Source organism: Megalops cyprinoides, chromosome 4 (genome assembly GCF_013368585.1).
Source record: "Megalops cyprinoides isolate fMegCyp1 chromosome 4, fMegCyp1.pri, whole genome shotgun sequence".
NCBI lineage: Eukaryota > Metazoa > Chordata > Actinopteri > Elopiformes > Megalopidae > Megalops > Megalops cyprinoides.
The window spans coordinates 21064047-21088333 of record NC_050586.1 but is presented as its reverse complement, the minus strand read 5'-3'; the positions used below and the strand labels follow the sequence as shown (position 1 = coordinate 21088333).

Sequence of the window (24287 nt, the reverse complement as noted above, 5' to 3'; positions counted from 1 at the left end):
ACCTGGGCTGCACTCCTGGGCCACCAGGTTGAGCACCTCCACGGCGGCCGGGCACTGCTGGATGAACTCCTCACAGAAGGAGCTGTCCTCTAGCAGCTGGGCCATCACCAGACACGCCCTGCGAATCATCAGATGACAGTCTGCTGAGGCTGTGCATAGCTCCCGCTCCGTACACTCGTTTTAATACAAATACCTTTACCCCAGAACTGGCAATAACATATGCCTACTGAAGTGTTGACTCTATAGTACATGTACCATTTTTAGTCCTGCACAACAGAGCTTACTATAATTTCTGCCATCATTTGCTGCCAAGAACATCATATCATTTGCTGCCAAGAACATTGTTATAAACTGGATATGTATTAGATTACATTCATTTAGCAGATGCTCTTATGCATCACAGCTTCCAGCACAAAAGAAAAGAAGTATGTCAATTCATGTTCAATGAGCAACAGTGACAGACCAAGCTAACAACACTGTCCGACCAGTGGGTGGAGCTTAACATCATTCAAACGCTACCATAGGTTAACTTGTGCAACGTGACTAGACGAGGGAAGCCAAGTATACTACCTTACATCAGTCAGTAGATGCCTGTATATGATGCGAGTCTGTAGTTGCACTTTTACAACATCTGATTAATCTGTCATTGACAGGACTCATTTGTCACAGACACCACAGGATATAGCAGAGAATCAGCTCCCATGGCAACGGCGTGAGCCTCACCTGGTCCGGATTTCAGCCAGCAGCCGGACAGCCGCCATGACAGGGCTGGAGCCATCGCCAGTGGCAGGCAGAGAGGTGTGGATGGAGAGGCTGCCCTCTTGTGGCAGCAGCATGGACTGCACGGCCTGCACCACCTTCTCAGTGATGGACAGTTTATATAGGGGCAGGGCCTGCAGGCAGAGGAGTGAAAATACGGGCATTTGCTGTGACAGGCAGACTTCTGAGAGGTTAAATCCATTTAGCTGTCTCTAATAACCAGCTAACAATCTAATGTGCTACAACTATAAAGAAAAACTGAACGGTTTCTGTAAATGCTTTGGGTTGAGTTACTTCCAATGTCCATTCCCATTTCGGTAAATAAATAAATGTATGTGTGTGTGTGCGCGCGTGTGCGTGTATGTACATACCTCCACGCACTGGTATATATGGATACAAAGTATACATCTTTCTTTTTCAGCCCAAATGACTTAAGCCACCTACAAATGTCCTACGGAGGGTCCGTTAAAGTGGTGACAGCATAATAATACAGAAACAGACACACAGCCGGGCGACACATTCGCTGCGCGTCCACGAGGAGCCCCTGCAGCACAACGCGCTCCTGTGCGAGCGCCTCACCTCGGAGCGCGGAGTGCAGAGTCGGGAGATGGGCACCGTCAGGACGTCGGAGGCCTTGCACGTCTTCCGGTAATCGCAGGACGGGAACTTGACGGTGGCGATGCCCTCCTGCTCGTTGATGGACATGACCACGCCCACGCTGCCCAGCACGCCTTTGCCCACCACCTTGGGAGAGGGAGCCAGAAAGGTCACGCAATCAGTTCATGTTGATTTTGATCCGCTCGGCAAGGAAACCTTTTGTGATGTGGACAGAGTAGGCGAGGGATTTCAGAATTCCTTGCATACTTCGGAGAATCATCTGGCAATTTGCAGAATTCCAACAGAAAACCTACTCTAACCATCAACAGACCCAAATAACCCAATATAGTGTGAAAAAGTTATGCCTTTGTTCAGTGTTCTTTTTGCATTTTCAGGTATCATATTTGGTCACCAACTATAATAAGCTGAATAACTTCTTTTTTACTGCTCCACAAAACATCAATGGTAAGCTGTGTAGCACCAAGACACAAATTACATCACAGAAAAACAATCTTTATTCCCCTTAGTGGTTATCACACGGTTGCAAGAATAATGATATGCTATTCCATTTGTTATAAATAGCTAACCACCAACTAATGCCCCTGCCGCAGTGAATGATCTATTTTGTGAAGAGGCAATAGCGTGAAGTGAGGCATTTAAGCATCAATCTGACTTGCAGATTCCATCACGTCTCTTATAAATAAGGATTTGCTTAAGCAAGAAGCCTAGGGATCTCCCAGTGTGTATTCCCAGTCTTTTTATTTCCTGTGCTCAGGAGGTAATTTTCTTGGAAGGTGAAGTAATTAACATCTTACATAATTCTAATAAAACAAACACATTGCAATTACATAACTAAGCGATGCAACTAAGCAGACTGGTATAATTACATTAAGCGTTAGAGTATGCGGTGAAGTTATTGAGAGAACATGCATTTACATAAAACTTATTTCTATGTCACATTAGTATTTCACACGATATGCTTGGATGGTGGTTACATAAATAAGATGGGTTTTATAAGGTGGGAGGTTGACGGATGAGGGTTATGTAAGGTGAAGAGAAATGCAGTAAAGCTGAGCTGCTGGACGCACCTGGACCTCAGAGCCGATCTTAATGGTCTCCTTGAAGCCACCCAGAGCGCAGAGCGCGGCCACCGCCTGCCTGCCGATGGCCTGCAGCTTGGCCAGCTTCCTGCCGCTGCTGCTGCCGTTCTCCAGGATGCTCTCCGCATACTTCCCCAGCTGAGGGATGAACATGAGCGCCCGCGACAGCACCTGAGAAAGACAGGTTCCATCGTCGTCGTCATCATCATCATCATCATCACCATCACCACCACCTTCACTATCATCACCATCATCACTACTATAACCAGCAACATGGTCATTGCACCACTGTCATCACCCTCACCATCATCACCATCCTTATCACAATCACCATCAACTGCAATGTGATCATTATATCACTGTCAACTGGATCATCATTATCACCGCTACCACCATCAGCATCATCATCACATTCAGTATAACCAACCTTATAAGCATTACTGCCAGCGTGCCAACAGCAAAACAATCATCATTTCCTTCATCAATTCCTTCTCCATCACACTTCAACACAATCATCATAGCAGGTTTATTTTACTCAAGATAATTGTATACAGAGACTCAAGCCAGCCCTGCAGGCCTCACCTTCTCTGCAGTGGAGGTCCAGATCTGGGCGGTGTTGGACTCGGGGGCGGTGAGCAGGCTGTGCAGCAGGGCTATGACCTCGGCGGCCATGCTGTTGGCCACATGGCCGCTTATGAAGGGCCTGACGGGGTCTGACCTGTGAGGAGAGGATGTCAGCAGCATTCATGGCTTAGTTCCCCTAGAGGAGCACAGCTCATTGGGTCTATTACTTTTTCTGCTTGCTTGGTATTTCGCCCTTCCCTTACTTACGCAATTGGGCTGTGTTCTTATTATCATTATCTCCCAGAATTTTGACTGCCTAATGTCAAGTGATATCATCCAAGACACCACCTAACATGCATCACTGGAACCATACTACACATTATTTTTAGGAATTATTCCATTTGCACAGGCTGGACAATAGTGTGGCAAATCTGGTGAGCATGATAGAAAGACACCGAAGCTAAGCTATTGATAGCGGGTAACTTATCCCTGACATGTCTGCTTTCTTGAGTTAGCGGAATTGCTGCTTGCTACATGGAGGATCTAGATTTATTACAGCCCACGTCTTCACCAGGGGCTCAGGAGGAACAGGAAAGCCACAAATGTGCTTGGCTCTAGGAGCCCAGAAGAAGTGAAAGGTCGACTATTTCAGCAGCAGCAGCTCAGATCCTGGACACTAGGTGGAGCCTGGATGTAAGTGGAGTTGCGGGGTCCCTCTAACCTTGCCAGTTCGGAGTTCCTCTCCCTGCAGACAGCAGTCTGGGCAGTCTTCTTCTTGTCACCAGTGGTGACCCCTCCGGCGCTCTCCTGGGCCAGCGCCTCCACCGGAGGCCCCACGCTGACGATGAGGCCCGACTGGGCCCACTTGGTGGCTTTGCGCAGCGCTGCTGCTGCCTCCTCTGTGATGACCTCACAGCTCCCGCTCTGGAGATGCAGGACAGGCGGGAGAGGGGAGGGAGAGGGGGGCGAGGTCAGGGGAAAGTGCAATACAGCGACCTCGCTGTCACTCAGAGGTGGGGTCAACTCTACTTCAATTCCGTCAATTCACGAAAAGAACTGGAATTTAATCCATGAACTGAATATCACTTATCATGTTCGGTGAAGATTTTTCAACGTGTGAGTTGAATTTTAATTAATTTCCTGAATTCACTGAACGGAGCTGAAATGGAACAGACCCCAACTCAACCCTGGGCCAGAGCTTGTATGCATAGCAATTAATAACAACTTCTTCTTCTATCCTTTCAGTTCTTCTAAATAAATATACAACATCTGAAACCAGACTCAAGGGCATGAAGTACTGACCTTAGTCATGTCTCGGTCCATCTTCACCACCTTCTCCATGTTGGCTCCAGTGCCCAGGCGGAACGGCCGGCCCTCTGAGCTGCTGCAGGTAACCGGGAAGGGAAGACACTGCTGTCACGTAAACTGAGAGGCGGACTTTCAAAAATATAGCCAGGCGAGGGCGTTCGTGTTGCCTACCTGAGCAGCGGCTGCAGGACTTCGTGAGAGGACTGGTCCTCCCTCTTGTGGATGAAGATGGACAGCTTGCCGTCCACTGCCTCACCCTCCTCCCCCACGTCCTTGTCCGTCTTCAGGGTGCTCTTGGGGCTGGCGCGGGTCAGGCTCGTGTCTGGCTCCGACGAGCTCGGGGACAGAAGGGTCTGGCAGCCTGATGCAGGAGAAATGAAGAAGGTGCTGGGACCAGTGGCAAAAGCACCCAAAGGCAACATGGGGACAAGGTGACAATGCTACCACAGAATTACACTGCCAGGGCAAGAAGATGGTGAGATAATGCAATACCAGAAGCAACCTACCAAACAAAACACATTATCTAGGAAATATGATCAGACCTCATTATCAAGGGACCGCAATTCCAGGACCACAGCTAAGTCCGCTTCATGTACAATGTAACATACTATGCTAGCTCATTTCCATCATGAAAAGCATCTACTGTTATCTCACAATATTTCTCTCTTTCTACCAAGTCTCTCAGAACCAACCCCTGCCAAACCTTGCGCAAACACAAATGAACGAGCTGTGAGAGACTCCCATGTAAATATTATGAGGCGACTATCTGCAAATCGGGAAAACCTGTTAAAACAAAACCCAAAGCTCGCTCCCGCCCACCTGGCACCACGTAGTCTGCCAGCTTGGCCAGCAGCAGGGAGGCGATGCGGGAGGCGGGGTCGCTGGCGTCCTGCTGCTCGGCGTCCAGCGTGTGGATGGAGTAGCTCCAGGGCGGCAGCGCCACGTTGCCGCAGTCCTCCACGCTCATGAGGGGCAGCGCGGCCCGGCACAGCTGCAGGATGATCAGCACCAGCTTGGGCGAGGGCCGCTGGTCCAGCAGCAGCGACAGCAGCTTGGACACGCAGGCCGGCTGGCTCAGGATGGCCTTCCCGATGTGGCTCCTGAGACGCGCGAGTGCATAAATTACACACGCAAACGCGCACGCACGCACAAGAATACACAAACACACAATCTGAGGACCTGTCATTGGACTTGTAATGGCAACTTTTATGGAATGAATACCCTTAAACACTTTTTAGACACTTCTTTGTTTTTTTTTGATCTGTTGGTTTTATTATTCGTTTTCACACTATCATTATTATTGTTACATGGTATGTGGTTATTGCTGTCCAAGCATCCGTATGTTGATCTTACTTATAAAATATAAAAACTGAATTTTAAAAATCATTGCAAAGATTAATTCACTTTTCCCCCCCCAATATCACTGGTCCAGTTTGCCACGTGACTAACTGTAGAGAGGCAACTCTTGATTACACTCATCAGCAAGTACTACATGAATATTAAACTACACAGTAGGTGCACATACATGTTGCCATAATACTCATGTGTATTCAACAATTTGCAAAACCACTGAAATGCAGTGTTATCCCGCTTTGTCTAAAAGACACGGTATAAATATCTAGGGATTTTACAGTAATCACACATCAAAAAGCACACCCACTACATGATCCTTTTCCCTTTGAATGGATTTTTTGGTATTGCGACTACTTTCATAATGGAAAAATAGATAAAAACATTTAGCCAAGGCTGTGGATATGTAAAAATAAATCAGACTGCCATCCAATTGGATGATTACCTGGACAGATCATTTAGGAGGCTTAGAACATCCTGCAATGCGTCATTTCCAGCTGCCTGGTTCCCACAGCACTCTGTGGCTCGGGCCAGGTGATTGGTCAGTAGGCTGGACACCTGCCGCGCCAGGCCAGAATGCACCGCATCAGTGGAGCCACCTGGAATACAGACAAAAGGGTCAAAGGTCACTGCGGAGGTCACAGAAACAAAACCTGAATATGCATGCTGAAAAAGGCCTTGAAATCACTGCAGAAAAGACCTACTTAAAATGCTCCTCTAAGACTCCTAGCACAAAAAAACACTCTCTTATCTCCAGTTCAACTTCTGCACCTTTGCCTTCAATCAGAAACAAGGTCTGTTTAGCAATAAATTCTCTGGGTCTAGGAAAACCAGATCAAGTCCTAGTAGCAGCAGTACCCCTCTTGCAAGAGAACCCTGAGCGTACCTTCCACCTTCTCCCACTCGATGCAGCGGTTGGCCAGCACCTGGAAGGCCGCCCACGCCATGGTGGCCACCTTCTGCTTCTTGGTCTGCTTCTCGTTGGAGCTGCACTCCCTCTGCCCGCTCAGGCTGCAGAGCCGGTCCATCAGCTGCACCAGGCCGCTGCGAACCAGGCACTGCTCCTCGCTCCTACGGGCATAGGGACAGGCTGGTCATTCGGGGAACGGTAAACGCCCTCTCCCTCCTGCTGAGATAGCTCGGGCACGCAGAGTGTCAGCGGGGCAGAAGCGGCAGGCGAGCAGCGGCCCTTACCTGGTGTACGGGATGGTGCAGAGCATGCCGATGCTGTTAGCGCAGGCGATGGGGTAGCGGGCGCACAGCGACACCACTGACGTCATGGTCTCCCCGAAGGCCTCCTGCACCTGCTCCACCATGCCCCCGCACGTCAGCTCCTCGATCCTGCAGACAGGGGATACTCCGTCACTCAGGCCCAAAAATGCACACAAACCTGGCTCTGCTGTGACAGCTTACCTAGTTACAATCTGCCCAATCTATGGCAATAGATCAAATATATAAGTCCAATCTATGGCACATCCAACTCTTTAAATGGGGTGTGCAAAACTGTAAGCACCTGTTGGCAAATAAATGTTACAAATACATCTTACATCGACACAATGGTTTTCATACCGTTGACTCCCTGTGTGCCTGTGACTGGGTGTGTGTGTGAGTATGTGCACGCATCCTACCTGGGCCCGCCCTGAAGAACCATGGTGACAGGCCCCACCAGGTGAGTGACCCCGCCCACTCTGACAGCGGCTGTCAGCAGCTCTCTCATATGCACCAGAGCTTGCTTGCGTGTGCTGCCACGCCTCCACCGCGTCTGCGCAGCTGACAGGAAGCTGCTGCTGGACACCTGGGGGAGAGAGAGAGAGAGAGGGGGCAACATGAGGAGAAGCAGAAAGACCCAATTGCACTGTGCATTCCTGGGTGGGCAAGAGTACCACATACACTCATAAGCAAATGAAACATGCTTAGATACACAAACTAGCAGGTAACTTGTCTGAAACATCAAAAGCACACTTTCACAGTCAGCCCTTCTGCAAAAGAAAGGTAGAAAGCAAAAGATTCGCAACCAGCTGGAAGGGCTGTGGGCACACGCAGCAGCCAATGGGCATACAGCAGTGGGACGGAAGGTGCTGTGCGGCAGAGTAGGGTGTGTATGACCATTGTGGAGGGCGTGGCTTACAGCTTGGTCAGGAGTGGTGCCAATGAAGGCGAAGAGCTGTCCCAGCAACACGCTGTAAGTGGGCTTGTCCCTGCTGTCCTCAATGGCCAATGACTGCAAGAGGGTGAAGGAGCTGCTGCGATGACTGGTGGGGTGGTGGCGCCTCCTAGGGGTGAGGCAGAGGGTTTCCCATTCATCACAGAGCAAGCCTCAACACTTACAAAAGTTTACTGACGCAATCAATCAGTTTACAGAATGGATGCTCCAGTAAGTGGGCAGTGGTCTAAATGCCTTCTGAACCTTAAATCATCTCATACGTGCTAATAATATAAACTTGCCAACTGTCTACGTAATTATATATGCTGATACTAATATTTATAGAACTTTCAAGGTTAATTATCTTAAAACTTGAAAACACGTTGAAACTAGCGTCAAGTCAAGATTACATGAGCAATACAGTTTCTTGTCAGTATAGTAACTGTCTCATTAGGTTTAGCAAAATGGTCTCCGCTCGTGTTTTTGTGCCTGACCTCTGGCTGCCGTGGGTGAACTCTAGGTCCTGGTTTGCGATCATTTCCAGGTCAGAGGGGGCAGACATGCTGCGCAGGAAGACAGGCTGCTTCACTGTGGGCACCATGGTCTTTGTGTCGGACACAGACTTGCAGGCTGAAACACACGGGCGTCCTGTTAAACCAAGGTTTCTTTTTTCATACCCTCCATTGAACATGTCCCAGCTGAAGCCTTAAACCTCTATCCCAAATGCAAATATGCTTCTAAAGGCCTCTGATTCACTGTTCAATCTGCGCTCAGGCAGAAACACTGGCTGCACTTTGCCACGGAATCAAGGAAGATGCGTTCCCCAACTCGTGTCATTCACCATAAAACTGACACGATGATGCAGCTAAAGACTATTTGCAGCAAATACAGAGCTTATTCTATGCCTTTTTAAAAAAGTCAACGGAAAAATGCCCAGCACTACCCCCCACCTGAAGTCTAATTCAGTAATCTGATAGATCCATTAGTGAAGTAGCACATTAAGTGTTGGGGTACCTGGGGTGCCTGCGGGGGTCCCAGTCAGACTGCGGCAGTGGGGGGCGATGGTGACGTGCAGCAGCAGCTCAGTACGGTTCATCAGGCTTTTCACCAGAGCCTTGGTCTTGGCCAGAGGGGCTGCACTCCTATGCTGCAGGGAGTTCACCTCCTGGAAGAACTTCTCCCTGTAGACACGTGTGTTTCTGTGTTTTAGCAGAATGTATTTCAAGTACCACCAGAAGACAACAAACCAAGCGTGCTGACATCCACTCAGTTTGAAAGAATCTCCGCTCACTAAGATGCACGACAAATGAACTGGTAAAAGTGCCATTTGAGAATTTGCGAACAGCTACTACAGTCTGGTAAGGAGCTGAAGAGGATCCCTTTGATTTTTACCTCAAGGCCAGGACAACGTTTTCCAAGTCACTGCAGTCTAATGGCACTTCCTTCAGGGAGCAGAGCAGCTCCAGCTCCTTCATTTTGTTCTGGAAAAGGCACAAGTTGCAGGAAATTCAAGCTCAGCCGTTAAACATCGCGGGGTCTTTTCTTCAGCGTGCCCAGATAGAGGGACAGCATGCATGCTCATACCTCAAAGAAGTGGTAGTCGTGGAAAAAGGGGGTGTTGTTCTCTAGCTTTCCTTGCTGGGCCTCCTCTACCTCGTTCTGCCACTTCTGCTCCAGCTCCGCCACGCTCTGGGGTCACACGGACACAGACACACACATACATATTTAACATAATGACACAATAGTGGCCTGAGGTTTTCTTTCACTGGCTCAAAACTACACGGGCTCTGGCTGTGGCAACATGAGGATTTGCACTTGGCCGCGTTCTCTGAACTTGCACTGACAAACGGCTCGCTGGGGTAAGGGCATCCACTCTGAATAATGAATGAGAGGCAATCAATGGCATCGACTTCCCCAGCGGTCGTCTGCCGTCGCTGGGTGCTGCAATGCGGGCCCCGGAACGGGCGGTCTACCTGCAGCTGCCTCTCCATGGCGTTGATCTTCTTGAAGGTCTCGGCCATGATCTTGCAGAGCAAGTCGTGCTCCTCGGCGTGCTCCTCCCGGTACTGGAAGTTAACCAGCGACTGCAGGGCGTCCACCAGCGTCAGGTGCTTGATTACGCAGGAGACGATGACCTCTTCCATCACGTCTGGCCGGATCACCTCCCTGTCGGGCGGGGGTGGGAGGGGAGGGAGGGTTTGAATGGGGAGAGGGTAAGTGCGTCTCTGCTCTCCATTGTCTCTCAGTGACCTGGCTGCACAGCCCAAACCCTGGAGGGCTACAGGCTGGCATCCCGCCCAAAGCACTTAATGTGACTAATAATCACACTGGCTGAAACCAATTCAATTTTCTCAGACCCAAAGTATTCATAGATTTGCAGGAACTAAATTCTGCTGGATTACAGGCCTACAGGAAACTGCCTGTGGATGCAGAAGCCTCGTATATCAATCAGCCCAGGGCTCACTCTTCTATGTGTATTACTGTGGGATAGATGTTGATACATTGCAGCTGTTTAAAAAAACTGTGCACTCATGCATGTAAATTGAACTTTACGCAGAAAAACCCCTATGAAAATATGCCTTCAACAACAATCTTCTTTACATCACCAGAGTGAAACTCCATGCTAAACTGAGGAGAATAAAAAAGGAGGAGGAGGACAGACACTTTTTCGAATGTAAGATGGAAACAGCAGTGCATGATGCATATGCCTGTCTTTGTTTGACTGGCAGAGGAATGAAAAACACCCGTGTGACACTGACACACCACTTCCTGAGACGGACCTGTCTCTCTCCCTTTTACTTCAGACCACAAATAGAAACAGCCTAAGGCATTTTTTTGCTTTGACTCTACTGGACTGGAAGATATTTTCTACAAACTGTGTTGTGATGATGTAATACAACATGTTCAAACACTGCATTGTGTTTATGGACATCATTAACCATGCCAAAATATGCTTGCAATAATTTTTATTAGGTACTGATAGTTAATCAAATCTGAAATTAACATATTAACAATCTACACTTCACACATTTGTTCACACTGTTGCATGTAGAATAACAGATCTCTTCACAGATAAAAATGAAATAAAACACACTCCAACCATCCCGTTTGTGCTAAGTATGCATTATTGCAATGTACATACTGTATGCACACTACAATATATAGTTTTCAAATGGCACACACAGTTTAATTGCATATAAAGTGTAGCTTGATGTAACTGAATTGAATCAACTTCTGCATGCTTGAATAAACTGAACAAAAAAGGCCACACAATGTTCATGATTTAACTGTCAAGAGGAAGCAGCACTGTTCTTTGACCTTTCACTGCCATTGTTCATCTGCAATGAAACATCTGCACACGTGGTTCTGTACACAACAATTTGACAATATTCTCTCCCAGCTTTCTGTATATTAAATCTCATGCTATGCAAATGGACAGTAAAATGTCACTGTCAGTAAAATGGACAGTATTTATATGTGCAGTTGACTAAAAATATCGTTGGTCTATTGGGTAATACAACAGATAATGAGGAAATAAAATACAAAGCATCCTCTTTTTTCCCTCTGATAAAACGTCTGTTTCTGAGTGAGGGTGCAGTGTGACTCTTACTTGATGCTGGGTCGGAACTGTGGCCGCGCCCTCCCTGAGATCTCCCGCAGACGGCCCATGATTCCCGGGGGCAGACGGATTCGCGGCAGGTCGAAGTAGGCCCCGGGCATGAGCCCCGGCGGGGGTATGAGCGCGTCAGACGGGTAGGTGAACTCCCGGTCCTCCTCGATGGTGAGGGGCAGGGGTGAGGGGCTGGGCGTCAGGGCGGGCGAGATGGCGCCGTTGGCCTCCACCTGCCACTGGCACCTTTAAGGCGGACAGCAGCGTTAGCGGGGGATGATGGTGATGGGCCCACTTATGGGCTAACATGGCGACCGACTAGTCTGCATGTCCCAGTGTGCAGTGCGGTATACTAACCTCTGCAACAGCTTGGAGCACAGCAGGTCCTGGCAGGCCTCCTCCTCACGGGTGATCTCAGGACCGTTATACAGGATGCGCAGCATGGAGCAGGCCAGCACTGATAGGCCCAGAGCCAGGTCAGCCAGGAAAGGCAGTCCCCCAGACACGTCCTCAGAGGACTCCTGGAGAGAAAGGAAGCGGAAAAGCAAGAGCGGAGAATGAGGAGTGAAACAGAGAAAGAAGAGAAGGAGAAAGGGTGAGAGAGAAGAGAGAAAGAGAGAAAGAAGAGGAGGTCAAACCAGAAAAAGAAGAGAAAGACAGAAGAGGAGGCAGAAAAAAAAAAAAGAGGAGGAAAAAGAGAGATAAGAGAGAGAATGTGTAGTCACTGTGGCATTGCAACACTGCTGATGAGACAAAATATATCTTACTCTGCTTATCTGCTTACTGCACCCCCCCTGAATTACTGCAGTGCAACTTGACCATCAAACTCCATCACACCTCAGGGCCAGGACCACCTAGCACTGACATTAAATCACTGCACGCGAGAGTCTCCACAGTCAGCACTGCCACAGCTTGTGCGGAGCTCCGCTACATCCTGGCACCCAGAGCGCGGTTACCTGAGCTCGGACGGTGCAGGAGAAGCCCCACATGGCCTTGTCCGGGGTGTTGTGCTCGCGGCCGCTCCTCATCTCAAAGGAGAATGTCACCGTGTCGCCCTCCACCTGGGACAGAGAACACTGGGTAAATGGATCTGACAGGAACCAGGGAAAACGGAGGGGTGCCGTTTATCCGCTGCACCTCAGTGTCCCCCACCTTCACCAGGTCTTTCGGCCAGCCGGTCCCCAGGACGCTGCGGCTGCCATAGCCCAGAGTGTTGCCTCCGTACTCAGTCACCTTACGGCTGTTAGTGTTAGGCCCAGCGTAGATGACCAGCTGGAACGAGATCAACACAGCACATTCTCAGCTCACAATGGACCACACACTTTAAAGGGCATCTGGAGGAATTCTCTGAAAAATGCAGTATTTTACCTCATAATAATCATTCAGTATGTAATATCTAATTTAAAAAGTAAATTTGCTTTAGGTTGAAAGTTTTTCTGAAAGTTTTTTTGCTAGAAATATTAAAAGTTTAATGACAGGAAATATGGTTAACTGGAAATTCACCCACCATGTCTTTGACCATTGACCAAGGCAGATTTATAAGTGTTTGATGTTCCCAACCCAACAGTGCTCCTTTAGGTTTATTTTGTAGAAAAAAAACCTTATATGCCTTATAAATCATGTGTTGAAGTAAAAAAATTCAGCCCTGCCTCATGTACTGTTATTTATGAATAACTTCACCAAAAAAGTCTCCTGGGACACCTTTACCTATCCTACCCTCATCTGTCTCTTACCTGTATTGAAAGAACTTCATTTTAGACACAACTGTAAATATTGTAAATAATATTCTGTGTTGTTGTGTATATACATTGCTCTGTGCAACAAGTAAAATAATGTTATAAAATTAAGATCACACAAAATAAATGCTTGACGCAGACACTATTCTCAGCAGATGAAGTTGTTTCAGGGCAACTACAATCTGGCCCTGAAGAGTTGAAATATAGCAGGTTTTCCGGCTCTCTCTAAGACACCAGCTGTCTCAAAATCTGGAAGGGGAGCTAACTAAGACGTGCCTCAAATGCCTGCAGACATAGGGGCCCTCTCAGACCAGGGATAAGCAGACGTGGTCAATGGGATATTTTGTGTGGAGAGTACGTGCTGTATGGGGGGGGAAGGTGCACCTTGTCGTAGTCGTACTGCGAGGAGCAGCGGGGGTCGAAGCGCAGGTAGAGGCAGCGCGCCCCGGGGATGTGCACCGTCTCCTTGAACTTGTAGTTGTCCCGCACCGGGTGCACCGTTTCCACCGTCTTCCCCGCCGCCCAGGGGGCCGGGATCTTCAGCCCCGTCAGGAAGCCCGGCTCCTCCCGCTCCTCCAGGATCCGAAAGCTACGAGGAGAGGCGTCGTTAGGGGGGCGGAGGACAAGAGCAGCCCGTCCCGACATCCCAGGAGACGCGCACATCATGTGAACATTTCAACAGTGAATATAATGGCTATTGCCCATTGATGCCTTCTCAACTACAGTAGGTGCAAACACAACTGTAGTCCAGTGGATCCAGCATGTCAATCCGTCGTTCTGACATGGTAAAGCGCTGCTGTTGTCTCTGAGACAAAAAGTAATAAGGTGATGAGGCTACGAGGTAAGCTCCGCTGAGAGACTAGTGTAGCCTTACCTGTCATCAGCAGGAGGCAACTTTCCCCTCTGCCCAAAGGATCCCCCTGATAGTGTAGCACCGTCACTAAAGAGAGGGGACTGGGTCTTCAGTAGCAGAGCAGTCTGGAAACATAGACACAAAAAAGCATACATAAAGAATAATCAGACTGGTTTCAAGTTACTACTCAAAAATTGTGTCCTGACTGGACAATGACCAAAGACTGCAGAATCACAGAATCTGGAAAATTACTTTAGCATTTCTTATATTATTGGAAAGAATAGGAGGTACCTGATGAGTCCATCCTATCCAGTATGTGGTCCTTGCATACACTCAAATTTTCCTTTATATACAACATTCTATTCTAACATTGCGTTTCTATCATAACACCCAAGCAAAACCTCCACTCCACAAATGCTATTAGTGAAGCATCTTATTTGCACAGATATAGTAATGAATGGCTACCATTACCAAATGAACTGAATTATTAGCGCAACTGGATAAAGGCGTTTTAGATGGCGGCGCCCCCACCTGGCTGGTGTAGAGAACGAGCTGGACGAGCTGCGGCATGAGGGCGTCGGCCAGCGTGAGCGTCTGCAGGTTGGGGTGCATCAGCGAGGTGAGCAGCACCGGCAGCAGGTGGCCCAGCATGGTGGCCTTCGTCACCTGCTCTAGCCCCTTCAGCCTGGCAGCAAAGAGAACAGGACCGTGAGGTAGGGGTGGCCAGGAGCATCGCAGATCAACGGTAACATCATCACTGCTACTGACCTGCTCAGCACCAGACACTCCCCAGCATTATCCACTGCATGAAGCTCACAATTCGTTACACAATATGAAAACTGTTCATTTATGTATCTTTACAACTGGACTCTTATAGCAGTTATGATGCAGTACTGTGGGTGTAACAGCAGTGTGTGTAAGTGGGGCCTGTTTCAGTGTCCAGTGCTGTAATTATTACACCGCACAGCTATTCTAACACTGTACTCACTACGCTAACTTCGTGTAATCATTTCAATCAGGTGGGCCTTCTCACTCTCTCCAACAGCTGATGAATCATGAATGAACTCTGCCCCAGTCCATACAGAGATCCAACGGGTTAAAGATGATACCATAAGAAGGTATTATTAGGGTGCCAATTTTCCACAATTTGGACCAATTTGCATTGGTTGTGCAACCTGGCTGCTGACAGGATCTCAAGTCCTGCATCAGTTACAAATTGCCCAAAGCTCTCCAGGTATTTTTGACTTTTCATTTCACCTCCAGTGTCTCCCGATCCACTCTGTGTGCATTGCCCTCCCACTGACAGATGTGTACCCCTATAAGTCTAAGCACTTGTGGAGCTCATTTGTAAAAATCATATTTCTTCTGCGTCTGCTCAAGAAATAGTTCCTTAACCGTGAGAAGCACTGCACGCATGTGGAAACTGGTGATCGTCCACATGCAAAGCAAGCTGGCATTGGTTTCAGTTCACAGAATGTCACCTTTTCAGGAGTCGCTGACACAAAAGAAAACAACAAGAAAAGCAATATTTGCTATTTACAATGTATTGGGGAAGTAAAGGACGGATAAAGTACCGCAGCAACAGTAACTGCGTTGTGTGAAAACTTACAGAAGCAGAGCTACTTCTTCTTCCCTTGAGTATTTGCAAACTCACAGACAGATCAGTGTAAGGTAATATATTATCTGTCTGAAGACAATGCTCTGTATGTTAATTTTAATTCCATCTGCATTTTAAGCAATTGGCCTTAATTGAGTTGTGAACTGAGCAATGATCTGGAGTTGACATCTCTTAATAGATACAGACTGAGAACCATTACTCAAAGGATTGTTTTTGTCATGTTTAGTTGTAACTAAAAGAAAACACATTCTTTAGACTTATTTATAAAGCAGCTTCACTAATGTAATCAAACATTTCAGAGTGTGTCTCTCTTAATCAATCTCAGTGAGTTGTCCCATTAATACTTCTAAGCACAAACAAGTAATTGAACTTCTAATTAATGTTAATTAAGCCAAATACTAATTTGCATTAAACAAATGGATAGGGGAATAAATAAAGCTGACAAATGCATCTTCCACAGCACAAATACTTTCAACACCACCTTCATTTTGCACCTTGCAGCAGATAACCGTCAAGCGATATCAAATCCAGACCAGTATTAAAATGGAGGGCTAAATCAGACCTGACTAACTGGACTAACTGACTAGCCCTTCTGGCACCGAAAACCAGCAGGTTCAGAGGACCAGGGTCAGGAAAAGCTTCAAATGAACGCATTATTCAAATAGGTATTCAATTCACGTTTAAGTCAAGGTCCCAACCTGTCACTTACTCAGGGTCACAAATAAAACTAAATGTGGTCTGTCCCTTTAGTGCAGCATTCTCAGGCAGTAGAGTGAACTGGCTGGGATGGGGGAGTTTTTATAGACAGTGTGCAACAGATTTCTGCACAGAGTCAGCGGCGAGTGGTACCTGCTCTCCCGGTCTGGGATGTCACTGTTGATGAGGGCAGTGGTCACCTGCTGAAGGGTCTCCAGGACCTCGTCACAGCCTACCAAGATCTTGGTGGCCAGGGATAAGATGCTGGTCTGCAGGTCCTGGGGGGTACACACACAGACACAAACACAAACACACACACACTTCTGTAATCGCAACGCTTACCCCGACTGGGCGGACAGAAACGATGTTAAATCACCCGGGAACAGCAGTGGGAAATTAAATTAGCTCTGAGTCTGCCCGTGCAACTGAATAACTTAAAATGGACAAATAAAAGATTGCCAGTAAAGTGTGAATTTTACAAGACTGAAAATCACTTCTTCAATTTTTTGATTAAGGACTCCGAACTACACGTAATTACTGAAAAGCAACAACAACCCATAGCCTCTGAACAAGTTTATAAGGCTGTTCAATTCATCTATAAAACTCTATACTTCTGCAGCGAGAGGCAGCATTTAAACAGATAGAGACCAGGATTCCCAGGAGGCGTTGCTCCAGCCCTCTGACACAGAGAGACAAAGACAAACCTTGGACAGACAGCAGAATGGGTATTTAAAGGGGATGTTTACCTGTACCTTCATTGTTTCCCCTTGCAGGGAGCTGTCACTGTCATCGTTCTCATCGGGCCGGATCAGAACCGTGTTGCTGAGCAGGTGGTTCTGAACAGCCATGAGGTAGCGCAGGCTAGGCGAGGCCACCTGCGTTGGGGGAGGGAGACCATTGCTCACCACACTGGCCAGCTGCATGCATTTCAGGGCTCTACCTCTGGCTTGTTATTTACAGCAGCACTATCAAACCTGACTGTTTAAGATCAATGACTCCATTAAGCAGCATCTTTCAAGGGCACCAAGGGCTATGCTCTGAAATGATGTAAACCAAATGAACCTGGTGTTTACTTGCGCATCAAGCATCTGTCAATCAACCACAACAGGGCCATCTAACTTGCATGGTATGCATGTTGACTTTTTAAACGATTACTGAGGAAACGGTGATGGTCTTGGTGCCTTCAAATGAGCAGAGACGGCTGAACTGGCAGCATGTTACGCACTGGCACGGTGGACAGCAGCTTCTGGAAGTCGTCCTTGGTGACAGTTTGACACTTGGTGATAAGGAGGCAGGACTCGCGGACCACAGTCTTCAGAATATAGTGCAATAGTTCATCACTCAGCCTGCAGGGGGTGCACAGAATCACCAGGAGGCAGAGAACACATAAGCCCATGAAACAGAATCACATACCAATTATTATATAAAATACATCAGATTGGTTGACACAAAATGACATGCAATTATGTTTTTGGATTTGAAGCTGAAAAGAATCACAGAAACACAGATGATACAGAAAATAACTGTTTTTCATCAAGCTTTGGCATCCAAACACATTTCTCTCACAGTAATAAATCAACCCAAATCAATCAAATTAAAAATCTGAATATTGAAACAGAAATAGAAGGAAATAAGCACAGACAGTCAGATGATGGGGCACAGAATGGCAGAGAAAGGCAGTGACACCGCTGGCGTCCTCTACCTGTAGTGGTCATCATCTTCACTCCCAAAGCGGTTCTTCTGCAGCTGGTCGGCCAGGTTGGTGAGGATCACATCGCGGAGCTGGGACAGGCCGCTGTTCCGCTCCCCTGGAAACACGTCCCTGTTACTGCTTTTGCACAGGTGTCTCTGCAATGCCCACAATGCACCAGGAGGTGCTACGCGCTCCCTGCTAAGATTTGAGCAAACTGGGCCACTCTCTAATCAGCTTTCTTGTTCACAGCTCCTTCTGCAACAGTGAGCACTGATTGGTGCCCAGCATGGCGAAGTGCTCACTTGCCGAGTGCTGATTAGAGATCAGCGCAGCGGAGGGGAGTGGGGCACAAGGGAAGGGCACGGTATACAATTCAGTCAGTATTCAGATTCTCACCTTCTGTCAGCACCAGCTTTAGTAGGTTGTTGAGCTCTGTCTCCCCCTGATACAAGGTGTTCAGCCCCGAGCTATGACATGAGAGAGCACTGTCACAAACACTCTGCTAAACACATAGCTGTAAATACAGAAAGTACATAATGGTATATACTGAACAGTGACACATTCACATGTGGTTTACTGTATTATAGATACAACTGCATTACATCTGTGTTTGTTTCAATGCAGTGTCTAGGTATCTTTTGCCTATATTATAAAATATTATGTCAATCTTCAGTGGTTTGTCTGCATGCTTTCTGTCTGCATTATACTGCATTATACCAACAGGTGTATTACTGTTCGTGTCTGTGTCTGTTTATGCTTGAGTGTTGTATGCCTATGTGTAAATAGCTATGTGCATGTTGTATGGCCCCGTGAGGCCAATTATGTGATATTATATATGATATTATTTGTCTACACGCTGTACCTACATCGGTGTTACATCTGTGTGTGAGACACTGTTATAAGCCTCATGCTGCAATAAGCCTCTGCCTACACACTTCGTCTACATGAGTGCTGAGTCTGTGTGAATGGGGTGCAATACCTGATGGCTAGGCACACCTCCCCCTGAATCTCGGCTCCGATCTGATCCACTGGCGCCATAAGCAGTTGCCAGAGAAGCAGGCCAGAGCGGCGTACGCTCTCCCGGTTCTGCTCCGACTGGGGGTTGAAGAACCTGAACACCACCTGAGCACGGAGGAGCAGAGGCACGACGTCACCTCACGAGAACGCAGATGCTAAAACAGGAAAATGAGACGGGGGTACCAGCAGCAGTTACCTGGAACACCACCAGGATGCAGCGGATGATGCACGTGTCCCCGTTGACCATGGCTTTCTCCATGATGTCACAGATGCTGCTGAAGTGCTGCGCCTCGATTGGGTGCTGCTTGCCCAGGAAGGCTCCGATTGGCAGGCTGCTGCTGCTGGCGGCAAGCACGTTCAGCTGGTGGATGCACATGGCTCCCACGTGGTGCAGCAGCTGATTGATCACCTCGCCGGTGGCCACCGTCTCCTCTGCGGGGGTTGGGGAACAAAGCGGCAATGAGTGGCAGCACTGGGCTGGCTTTGTGATCACATACAAGAAGCAAACAGACGCTGTCTTTATTGAATACAAGGAACAGCAATATCAACATCCCCTGTAACGTTTTACTGTACACTGAAACGGTACGTTTCACATGTGCTGAAATTAACAGAGCCTGCAACATTAGATCATGAACAATGATTCACCTGAAACAACGGTACTGAAAACTGACTGTGAACACCAGCAAAGGAACAACAGGAATCTTCATTAAGGTGGGATCCAGCTACTGCCAGAGTGGCTACAGACACACCCATTTGACCTCTTACCTTTGGGCTCTTTGATGATGTGGCTGACACCCAGCCTGTGGCACACATGATGGAAGGCCTGGTTGCCAGGATTATACCACTGGTCCATGTAGTCACTGGAGCAGGTCCATATCAAGTTATTGAGTGCATCATAGCAGGCCCCTGGAGAAACAGTGCGCAGCAGTTACAAGGATGTTGCTCCAGATCCGCTCTGTCTAAGAAAGTACAGAGCAGGCCTACAGAAGCCTGTTTATTTAAGGATGTGGACACTTCAATCAAGGATCCATCTCTGCATTGGCTTTTTATAGAACTTTTCTGTTACAAGCTGTTGATCCAAATTGAGTCATCTGCTGGACTGCAACGGAAGACAATAACCTCTAATTAAATGTACAGACCAAAAATCGATTTATACCAATTTAAGGCATATTCTTAGATACGGGGTATTATATGTAATAATATATGATACACAGAACAATCACAAGTCAGGACACTGAAGAATGTCCTTGATTTCAAGACCCAAAACCAATCAGAACTATGAAGTGCTCCAAACTACCTAGCCATTGGCTCAACTTACCCAGCCCAGGCACCTGTGCCCCCCGGCCCAGTGAGCTGCCCGGGGCATCGATGAGGTCCGCACGGCTGCTGAACTGCCCATCAGCTAGATTGAACACCAGGCTAGATGCCAGGACTGACATCAGACAGAGAGGGGGCATGGTCAACAACAGATCTGCCTGAACATCATTTAAGCCCAACACAAGACTCCCAAGGAGAAAATAACAAGACAGAAACATTGAAATGTATCAACAAATTAGTTAATGTTACTCTGCCACATTTTACCCCAGAAAAAAGTGATGCCAAAGAGTAGAATGGATAGGACATTTACCAAAGAATTTAACTTAAAATGCTGCAAGCTTATCCAAAAGGCTTATTCTTCTTTAGTGTCAAACACATTGACCCCCCATGAAAAACTGTCTTATCTTTCTTACGATACTTTCTGAACACACAGACTACGTGAAAACATAAAGCCACAGGCAGCACTGAAAAACACATCCTTGATTAAGTGTGTCATTGCTTACTTTTGAGAGAGGACAGGCCACTGGTGCCTCCAAAGAGAGAGCGCGTGGCGGAGCTGCCCGACACCCCCGGGGGCGATGCCAGCATCACCAGATATGTCCCGCAGACGTACATGGGCGTCTTGCGCAGCGTCTTGAGGGGCAGGCCACAGCTGGTGTTCACCGCTGGAGGGAGGAGGGGGGGGGGGGGGGGGGGGGGGGGGGGGGGGGGGGGGGGGGGGGGGGGGGGGGGGGAGTGAACATGCAGCTCACAATCTCCTAACCCTGAAAGCCATGGGGGGGCCTTCCCCAGTCTATCAAGCAATGCTGATGACTGAGGAAATACAATCCTCAGAGAAATGCAGAACATGAGAAAACAGTTCTGCCACAGTGACAGGTGTGAACTACATTACGTTACATTATTGTCAGTTGACGCTCTTATCCAGAGCGACTTACATGGGTTTCAATTTTTACATGTTATTCATTTATACAGCTGGATATTTACTTAGGCAATTACAGGTTAAGTATCTTGCCCAAGGATACAGCAGTCGTGCCCCAGCAGGGAATCAAACCAGAAACCATTCTGTTACAAACCCTTCTTCCTACCACCATGCTACATTGCCACTCTGAAGTAAGTCATTAACCTGGCTTACGGTAGAAACAGTAAGTCGGTAGGTTGGATGATACATCACTCTTATCATGTAACAACTGTATGAAGGAAGTAATAGGGAGCTAAAGGGAGGGAGGGGTGACGGGGGCGGCGAGGTGGCAGAGAGGAGGGACGGTTCCGCCCGTGTGCGTACCGGACTGCTCCTCCTTGACCGTGTTGGTGATGGTGGAGCCGGTGAGGGCGGCCAGCGTGGCGGAGTGCGAGGCGCGGAAGCGCGACATGCGGCTCAGCAGCAGGTCGTTCAGACACTTGGACGACTCGCCCTCCTTCCGCGTCAGGATGACCCTCTCCTGCAGCACCTCGGCCACACACAGGCCCGTCTGCGTCTGTCAGGGAGGGGGAAAACAAGCACAGGTTACTGACCATTGCTCACTGCTCTCACAGCTTGCTTATTTTGCTCTGGGGACCAACTGAATTTGCAGCTACAACTGATTTTCTGAGGTGATTTTCCAAGCATTTTCAGCAGCGGCTACTTAACATGCAAGCGCTCAGGTTAGTTAGTGATGCGCGCTTTAAATATTCGCATATAAGGACTGGCTTGTGGCTCCAAGGATGTGATTATGCAAGTGCTCTAGTTTTCCAGAACACTAAATAAACAAGGTAAATCACTTTCAGGCTGAAAATATCTATGGGAATACCGCAGAGAGCCTCACCGTCAGCTGAAAGACGTCCATGAAGACCGAGTGGCCTTTCTGCGTCTTCTCGTTGAGGCTCGCGGGGGACCAGATCCAGTAAAGGTAGGATCCGTCAGAGCAGAGGTGCAAGGTGGTCATACTGCCGCCCACAGGGAAGTGGTGGGAGGGCATGGACACGATCTGGCACACCTGCAGCAGACCCAGAGCCACGGTGAGCACCGCACAATCACACCCATCTCACAATCACAATCACAATCACACCCATCAATCTCTCAGGAGCAACATACATGTGGTGTTTTTCCTCAATTATCCCCAAACATGTTTTTTTTGGGGGGGGGGGGGGGGGGGTTCCCAGCAACCTCCTTTCTGGACATTTACCTGCTGCAAATATGAGATGATTTCTTTTCAAACTGAATTGCAGTCTGAATTAGGCTCATCTGAATGATTTAAAATTTAAAATGTTGAATTAACTGTTACTTGGTTTGATTTATGGAAGAAATTCAGCTATATTTGTACTTCTGTGTCTTCTCAACTGACAGACACACTGAGTGATTAATGTCAGTCCTGTACTTAAGACCAGGACAGGTTTGAGCCACCGGATGAGGGTCCACACTGTCAGGGTGAACCTGGTGGTTGAACAGGTTTCACGGAAAGTGCCCTGACAGGTTACCACATGACAGACCCTACAAGGCCACACTACTGACCAGTGGCATGGGGGCAGGGAGGGGAGGGGGGCAGGGCGTACCTGAAGGGTGAAGGGGTCGATGACCTGGCACAGCTGATGAGGCTTGGTGTCAAAGGAGGCAGGGCGGTGCATGAGCCGACCGCTGCCAAACACCACCCACCCAGGCTCCAGTTCCTCATTCCGGCAGTATACAAAACCCCTGGAGACACACGCACACAAACACACACACACGTGCAGTGAAGCAACAAAAAAGTACATGACAGGGAGGTTAACACAGCTTCAGGATTATCGGTCCATTCACACCACTGGTGCTCCTCTGCTGAAAAGCAGCACTCATAACATTCTGAGGTGGGACGTCAAACGAGCTGCTTTCCTGCGAGGAGCTCAGGGATGTATTTTTAGTGTTTCCCTCCCTCTCGATCGCTTTAAAGGGGGCGTATTGTATTACCGCAGAGTCCCATGCAGTCCTGAGCCCAGCTTGCTGATCCCCTTCCCGAAGGAGTTGGTGGTGTACAGATAGAGCCCGTCTGTGGCCAGGCACCGCCCCAGGTCCGTATCTGCAGGGTGACGGAGAAAGGAGAGATCAAACACTAAATCTAATTGGCCCTCTCCAGCCATCTAGAGCGGAGTGAGCGAGTCCGGTCCCGGTGGGTCATGGCGTTTGCTCTTTTCAACCAGTCCCTTAATTCAATTAAGTGGTCCGGATCATAACGTGGAGAGGAGTCCTGAATTCAAAGAGACGAAAGAGGCCAAAATCCATTTAAACCATCTCCAAGTCGCTAATTACAATTACTGCAATGCTGACATAAAATGTAATCAATTAGCTCACAGTGCCCATTTTGTCAGTTTTGATTGTTGGACAATCATGGGTTTTATTGAACATTCCCCTTGAGGAACACGCCGGATTGTGGCCGCGTGACACAAAGTCCTTTTGAGCTTTGGCCAACCAGCAAATAGCACAGATGGGGAGGATCTTTCTCATTGGCTGTCAGTCTGTGAGGTTGACGGGCTTCAGTACTGCTCTGGTCTCCACATGCAGCCCTGATGGCTCCAGCTCAAGTTGCCCTGCAGAGGGATTCGAGCTGTCCTGTGATCTCAAAGGCCCTGCAAAGGTTATCTGAACAATCTGAGAATGCCGAGCACCCAGAAGCATCACCCCCCCCCCCCCCCCCCCCCCCCCCCCCCACACACACACACACAATCACCACCTGGCTCTCAGAACAAGTCTCAACCACATTATGTGGTCTAATCTGATCACCAAAGTCTTCTGGTTGTGTTTTGGTTATCAAATGCACAGTAATGTTAAAGAATGTCTGGTGATTGAACAAAAAACATGAATTTCAGACAGGCAATGCCAGTACAGGGCATTAGTGCCATCCCCTTATATCACTGTACACAAAGAGCTCCCTCATCTTCTCCCATCTCCACAGCAGCAGTGCCTGACTTGCAGCACACAC

At 48.2% G+C, this 24287-nt stretch overlaps 1 protein-coding gene across 2 annotated transcripts in view; it reads right to left on the bottom strand.

Moving 5' to 3' along the window:
* Nucleotides 1-24287, bottom strand: part of LOC118776113 (probable E3 ubiquitin-protein ligase HECTD4) — a 51584-nt gene that overhangs the window by 18353 nt on the left and 8944 nt on the right. Inside the window, exons 5-44 of one of the 2 annotated variants that reach the window (XM_036526207.1) lie at nucleotides 23279-23387; nucleotides 22891-23029; nucleotides 22164-22334; nucleotides 21644-21836; nucleotides 20865-21026; nucleotides 20363-20476; nucleotides 19810-19950; nucleotides 19241-19476; nucleotides 19007-19149; nucleotides 18424-18494; nucleotides 18037-18142; nucleotides 17560-17680; nucleotides 17087-17209; nucleotides 16488-16612; nucleotides 14552-14705; nucleotides 14042-14145; nucleotides 13552-13756; nucleotides 12584-12703; nucleotides 12388-12492; nucleotides 11789-11952; nucleotides 11432-11677; nucleotides 9795-9987; nucleotides 9406-9510; nucleotides 9214-9302; nucleotides 8836-9002; nucleotides 8316-8451; nucleotides 7807-7951; nucleotides 7307-7473; nucleotides 6873-7019; nucleotides 6565-6749; nucleotides 6124-6277; nucleotides 5148-5428; nucleotides 4500-4689; nucleotides 4323-4404; nucleotides 3742-3944; nucleotides 3039-3174; nucleotides 2445-2627; nucleotides 1339-1503; nucleotides 724-893; nucleotides 3-118 (exon numbers count right to left, since the gene is read on the bottom strand). In XM_036526207.1, the coding sequence (XP_036382100.1) occupies nucleotides 3-118; nucleotides 724-893; nucleotides 1339-1503; nucleotides 2445-2627; nucleotides 3039-3174; nucleotides 3742-3944; nucleotides 4323-4404; nucleotides 4500-4689; nucleotides 5148-5428; nucleotides 6124-6277; nucleotides 6565-6749; nucleotides 6873-7019; nucleotides 7307-7473; nucleotides 7807-7951; nucleotides 8316-8451; nucleotides 8836-9002; nucleotides 9214-9302; nucleotides 9406-9510; nucleotides 9795-9987; nucleotides 11432-11677; nucleotides 11789-11952; nucleotides 12388-12492; nucleotides 12584-12703; nucleotides 13552-13756; nucleotides 14042-14145; nucleotides 14552-14705; nucleotides 16488-16612; nucleotides 17087-17209; nucleotides 17560-17680; nucleotides 18037-18142; nucleotides 18424-18494; nucleotides 19007-19149; nucleotides 19241-19476; nucleotides 19810-19950; nucleotides 20363-20476; nucleotides 20865-21026; nucleotides 21644-21836; nucleotides 22164-22334; nucleotides 22891-23029; nucleotides 23279-23387 (6066 nt within the window). Of the gene's footprint in view, nucleotides 1-2; nucleotides 119-723; nucleotides 894-1338; nucleotides 1504-2444; nucleotides 2628-3038; nucleotides 3175-3741; nucleotides 3945-4322; nucleotides 4405-4499; nucleotides 4690-5147; nucleotides 5429-6123; nucleotides 6278-6564; nucleotides 6750-6872; nucleotides 7020-7306; nucleotides 7474-7806; nucleotides 7952-8315; nucleotides 8452-8835; nucleotides 9003-9213; nucleotides 9303-9405; nucleotides 9511-9794; nucleotides 9988-11431; nucleotides 11678-11788; nucleotides 11953-12387; nucleotides 12493-12583; nucleotides 12704-13551; nucleotides 13757-14041; nucleotides 14146-14551; nucleotides 14706-16487; nucleotides 16613-17080; nucleotides 17210-17559; nucleotides 17681-18036; nucleotides 18143-18423; nucleotides 18495-19006; nucleotides 19150-19240; nucleotides 19477-19809; nucleotides 19951-20362; nucleotides 20477-20864; nucleotides 21027-21643; nucleotides 21837-22163; nucleotides 22335-22890; nucleotides 23030-23278; nucleotides 23388-24287 lie in introns of both variants that reach the window. The other variant, XM_036526206.1, reaches the window with a different exon arrangement.